The sequence below is a fragment of the Colossoma macropomum genome, unplaced genomic scaffold (assembly GCF_904425465.1).
Source record: "Colossoma macropomum unplaced genomic scaffold, Colossoma_macropomum, whole genome shotgun sequence".
Classification (NCBI taxonomy): domain Eukaryota; kingdom Metazoa; phylum Chordata; class Actinopteri; order Characiformes; family Serrasalmidae; genus Colossoma; species Colossoma macropomum.
In genome coordinates, this window is record NW_023494788.1 from 21,676,162 (window position 1) to 21,682,161 (window position 6,000).

The window sequence follows — 6,000 nt, forward strand, 5'->3', positions numbered from 1 at the left end:
AGAGGAATGTGAAACTCAATGCCTGTTTTGTTCTGATTCAATTGGAATTTATTTCTCCCATATTTACATTATACAGTTCTGAATGAGAACAAAAGTTTTTTTCATGACAGCTGGGATAGGCTCCAGCACCCCACCGCGACCCAGAAGGATAAGCGGTTTAGATGATGGATATTTTATTTTTATTATCATTCCATAGAATGTCATAGGTTTAGTACAGCTAATGATACTTGGAGCAATAAACATATTTACAATTTTATTATCAATCCTGTTCCTATTTATCTGTTTACAAAGGGTAATGTATGCCTTTGACCGACGCAGGAAGTGGGGGGTGCTGAGGGGGGCTGCAGTATCCCCTGATTTCAGAACTGCCACTGTTCAAAATAATAATAATACTAATTAAACGTTCTGAACTTTATAATAATTTGTGCACAGTAGTGACCCATGTGCATGTTCTGTAATTTACATAAATAAATAAATAAATAAATAAATATTTTCTGCAGTGCTATAGATCCTCGTAGTCTTATTACAGTTTTTTACATTTTTGAACGCGACCATGTCATCACGCTTCTTAAACACGAAGCTGAGGTCACTTTCTTATCAGCCAGCTTCTTGTTTGACTTTTTCCGTTCCACCTTAAATAGTGCAGTAGTTACATCAGAGAACTTGTAGAGAGGAGAATTGCCACTCTGCAATGTCTCCCGGTTTTCTCAAACGCTAGAGGGCGCTCCCGAGCGAGTCCAAAATGAATGGGTTGATATGGAGCATTTGAGCAAAATCATAGTTTATAAATGCTCAAACATTTTAATGTAAAAGAATGCGATCATTTCCTGAACACAGAACAGCATAAAACATTTTAACACCGCTGTTATATTTTTAAGAGCTTGTAGGAGTTTAAAACGGCGCCTCATGTACGTCCATGACGTCAGTGAGCGCGAATAGCCAATGAGCTGCTCCGCTCGCCAATCAATCATCACGCTCTAGCAGTAATGCCCGCCTTCTGCTGCCCAAAACCCGTTTGCTGTAGGAAAAAAATAATCATACAGGGAAGATTTCTTTGTTTTTTTTTGTTTTTTGGGTTTTTTTTTTGTGAAATCCATCCTTCTGCTTTCTAAAATTAAAGGAAAGTTCTGGGCGAGTGATTAGAAACTATTTTAACTTTTCGATTTAGCCGTTGAGCTCCATTCACTCCCATTCATTGAGGACTCCCTCGCGGGCGCCCCCTGCTGTTCAGCAGTCCTGTTTTTGATGTAATGGGGGGATAGGAAGGGGCCAGACTCCTCATAAACCGGCTCTGGTTACAGTCTGGCACCTCAGGCCATTTAAGGTGGAACGGGAAAATTCGAACAAGAAGCCGGCGAATAGGAAGCCAATTCCAGCCTCGTCTTCTTTACTTGTTTTAGTATTCTACAAATGCATAAAGTCAGTTCTGTAAATCTCATATTCCTTCACTTCGCCAATAAAATCTTTATTTTGCTGGAATTTATTTACAGTTTACACTTCACAGACTCCGTCTGTTTACGTCGCATTTCTGTGACGCGGGGCTCTGTGATTGGTCCCATCGAGATCAGCGCGCGACTCGGGGAGACGGAAAGAAGTGAGCTGAGTTCTGAGAGCAAAGTTATTATTATTATAAGAAATATTATACATAAACAACACTTTACCATGCAGAATTTAATCACTAATACTGTCTCTTCGTGAGAGCAGCGGGTTTTGTATTGAGCGGATATAACCGGATCGAACAGTCGTTCGCCTTAACTGAGTGTTTCAGTCTCCGCTTCAGCTCCGTTTGTGGCATTCATGGTGTTGGTTTGAGTTCCTTTGGCTGCATTTATGAAGCTGCATCTCCGACTTCGTCCTTTTGGTGTTTGTTCCCCAACCTGAACTGCAGCAGGATGGACTGCGTTACGACAGGAGGAAACGTCAAAGGTAACTTCAAAGTTCTACACACTTTAAAAAGATGTTTTGTTCAAGGGTTCCTTCATAAAGTCACTGGTTCTGCTTAGAACCATGAGTTCTGCATAGAACCATTTACCTGCTTAATAAGAATATGGTTCTGGGTGTCATCACTATGTCATCATCGTATGTCACTTGTATTTTGCAGTGCTGGCAAAAGCAATACACTCCCTTTCAAGGATTGGAGAGGAGCTTTACTTAGAGCCTGTTGAAGATGGGGTTAGTGTTGATGTCTGCTGTTTGTGTGTTTACAGAAGCTCAAATGAAGATGCTTATATGGTGCAAGAATATAGTTTGATTAAAAGGCTTAGTGCATTATGCGTATTATATGCACATTGCGCTTATTGCAACATTTGTGTATGCAGCTCATCCTCCTCTATGTCTGTGAGAATGTGCGTGCATGCTAATTAACGTTTTCCTATTTTGCAGTTAACTCTACGCGCAGTGAACTCTTCCAGATCAGCTTTTGCCTGTTTCCTGCTCTCTCCGCTCTTCTTCCAGCGCTACCAGACCCCGCCTGACCAAACATTCCGCTGCAAAATGCCCATCAAGGTAACACTCATGCTCCAGACACTCCTCACACTACTGCTCTGTAACAGTGTCGGTTATATTGGAACATCTTGGTTCGTTTGAATCGGTTGTTTTTAATAAACGAGTCAAATCAATTCACAGGTCTACCTAAATAATTTTTTTGAACCATCTATTCAGATTTCTGTGAGACAACAATTTGAACTTCGCCGTCACTGCTGTGCTGCAGCCTAGACCTTTTTGAAACACCTGATTTTGGTCTCACAGACTAGCATGTGAAGTTTAGAATCAAAGAGATAATACTGATGCACTGAGACACATAATAGAGGATACATCTCATGTTAACTTGACAACTAGTCTACCGGCCACATTGGCTACTGATCACTCCGGCTACCGACCACCCTGACCCATTCAGAATAATGCAGAATTATTTTGTGTCGGCACACAAAAAAAAACAGTAGTAAAGAGCCAAAGCTGGGAAGAAAGGCTGGTTACAGATATAGTCTAAGCAAATGCATGACATTGTTTCAAGAACACGTGTTTAACCTGACAAATAATAATAATGTATGCACCGAATAACAACGGATGAACTTTTTTAAAAATATTTTTTTGATGAAGGATTTTAGTAATAATAAAAAAATGAACATCATGCACAGGAAACGCCTCAGAAATAAGATACTTTTGTCATAGCAAGTAAAATTCCTGTCACTATACCACTTGATAGGCCCATCAGTACCCTCTGTCTCTCCCTCTGTCTCTCCCTCTCAGAGCATGCTGACAGTGTTCAGGTCTCTGTCCTCTCTGGAGCGTTCTGTGGAGAAGTGCCGTATTGAGTTGAACAGTGAGAGGAGTCGTCTGACTGTCACTCTACACTGCAAACATGGTAAAAACACTACAGCTCATTCACTCTGACCTCATATAGTCTTGTAAATTTGTTGAACTGTGAACTGATGCACTGTGATGTAGTATTCTGAAGATGACTGTTCAAAAACTTTGATTTGGGAATGGCAGAATCTTGGCAATCTGATTTGTCATAATGGATTTGCTCATTTTTAGCATCTTTCCAATCATAAAAATAAAAAAAAGCCTGTTGGTGTTCCTATACAGGCCCTTCATGTGTATTCAGTGATTTAAAAAAATGCCTTGTTCTTATATCAGCTGATATCAGAAGAATATTAGCTGATATCAGCAGAAAAAAGCATTAATCCATTCCAGTCCTGTAAGAAAGTAGCACACACTCACACTGTGATGTAACATTGTTAGCTGTGTAGTTATGTAATAAGAAATATGGGATTGGTATCTGTGTTGGACGATATATTGGAAAAGTGGTACTGTGCTATATTTAAGCAATAGAACACAAGAGGGAGTGTGACATAACATCACGGCTGTGATTTGGTCGCCGTAGATCGAACACAACCTTGAGTGTTCTATTGCTTTTATACAACAGTTAAATAAATAAAGTAAGAAATTAATAAACTGGGCCGTGAACGCGGCATTTAATATGTTTTAATGTTGGCAATTCCTTCCGCCAAATTATAGTTCCTTAAGAAGCAGCTCGTGGCTACGTCAGAGTAACGAACTCCGCCCACTCGCTGTACAGCCGGCAGTTTGTTCTCCAGCACCTTACACTAAATTCTGAAACTGTTGTCACCACTGAGCAGCTTTTTTGTTTTTTATTGCAGCAGTTTTTTATGGTTCAGTCTGATTTGGTCAGACTGTGAAGATGAGGCTACACATTTGGTGAATGGTATTGGGTTCATTTCTGGCTGATTCCAGGTTGTTTAGATGTTCTTCTGTCACAGCTGTCGACTGAAAAGCTGCTCAGTGGTGATGACAGTTTGGGAATTCAGTGTAGTCTCATCTTCAGAGTCTGACCAAATCGGTCTGTCAGTCAAATGTGATCTTAAAAGTATCCATTTTCTGTTTGTGGCAAAGTAAGAAGTAAAAACGTTCAAATGGTTTGAGCGTCTCCTACAGCTGTCAAAGTCCTTGCTTAGCAACAGCATCTTAGCAGAGTGATACAGTGTTTGTGAAAAAAACGTGATGTTATGGCGAAATAACAGCGCGGTTAGAACGCCTCTCAACCAATCAGCTTGCGTGGCCGGAACTAACGGTTGTATAACTGTATAGATGAAATAATCAAACTGAATTGTATGCAGTCAAAGTTGAGATGCATAATTTGAACTGTAATCAAATCATTGAGTTCAGAGATGTATGTCCCTGGTATGTTTAATATACCATGTACGTTTGAAGTCAGCACATTTTACGCAAATTCCACACACAGAAAGGTTTGCCTTTTTTCTGCATTTTGATCACCATATTACATTATTCTGTTTGTGCCTGTTTGTTTCAGGGCTTTTAAAGACACATAACCTGTCCTTTCAGGACTGTGAGAGCTTACAAGCAGTGTTCGACAAAGACAGCTGTGCTAATGTGCTGCAAGCCCAGCCCAGGTCTGTACCCCTCTTTCAATCTCTGTCTTAATCTTCAGTCTCTCTCATCCCTCCATTTTGCATCACTTTCAAACCACAGTGCATCAGTCTCAGTCTCTCTGTCTCCTATTTTATACATTATATATTTTATATCTCCCTCTTCTCCTGTGTGTGTAGGCTGTGGGTGGATACAGTTCTGCACTTCCCTCCATCACTGGAAGAAGTAAATGTGTCTGTGAGTGGTGAGCGAGTGTGGCTCAGGAACCATGTGGAAGATGATGCAGGTGATGCTTATGTTTTAGTTTGAGTTCCTGCTTATTGTCAGGCTTTTAACAATCCAGTTTGTATTTGTGTTCATACATTTATTCATTTTAGATGTGTTATTTATATTGCTTGTTCTCCCTGTGTCTCTCTGGGTTTCATCGGGGTGCTCCGGTTTCCTCCTACAGTCCAAAGACATGCAGTCAGGCTTATTGGAGATACTAAATTGCCCTTGGGTGTGAGTGTGTGTGTGTGTGGATGTGTGTCTGTGTGGTGGACTGATGGACTGGCGGCCTGTGCAGGGTGTTTCCTGCCTTCGGCCCAGTGAGCACTGGGATAGGCTCCAGCACCTCCTGCGACCCAGAAGGATAAGCAGCTTAGAAAATGTGTGTGTGTGTGTGTGTGTGTGTGTGTTTGTGTGTTATTCATTATCTTTTATACGTCTTGGGTATGCTAATCATATTTTGTACAATAATGAAAGCACCATAGTGCTCAAGATTAGTGACAAGGAATTATGCTGCTACTTGTGTTCACAGCAGCTTTTGTACTTGTTGGGGAAACATACTTGAATACACATTGGTTATAAGCAGAAAAACTGGGACTTTTCATGATGAATAGTTTTTTCTCATTAACCATTGTGTGGTGGTGTTGTTACTCAGTGGTCTGGTAGACCCACCACATTATTGTTTTTTAAATCAATACAGCCATAACAATTTATGTAAAAGTACCAGATGTTTAAAATATCACAAGTGCCCAGCGTAGGGTTCTCCTTTAGCAGCTGTAGCCCGTCAGCAGCCTGTCCATGTTGTCCACCCTCACACACACA

At 40.7% G+C, this 6,000-nt stretch overlaps 1 protein-coding gene across 1 annotated transcript in view; it reads left to right on the forward strand.

The window, feature by feature from the left end:
• Positions 1-1,563: 1,563 nt before the first annotated feature.
• The window catches only part of rad9a (RAD9 checkpoint clamp component A), an 11,325-nt gene continuing 6,888 nt past the window's right edge, over positions 1,564-6,000 (forward strand). The window contains exons 1-6 of the mRNA XM_036568823.1: positions 1,564-1,926; positions 2,102-2,172; positions 2,383-2,505; positions 3,250-3,364; positions 4,835-4,934; positions 5,091-5,197. Of these exons, the coding sequence (XP_036424716.1) occupies positions 1,893-1,926; positions 2,102-2,172; positions 2,383-2,505; positions 3,250-3,364; positions 4,835-4,934; positions 5,091-5,197 (550 nt within the window). The 5' untranslated portion in view covers positions 1,564-1,892. The remainder of the gene's footprint in view (positions 1,927-2,101; positions 2,173-2,382; positions 2,506-3,249; positions 3,365-4,834; positions 4,935-5,090; positions 5,198-6,000) is intronic.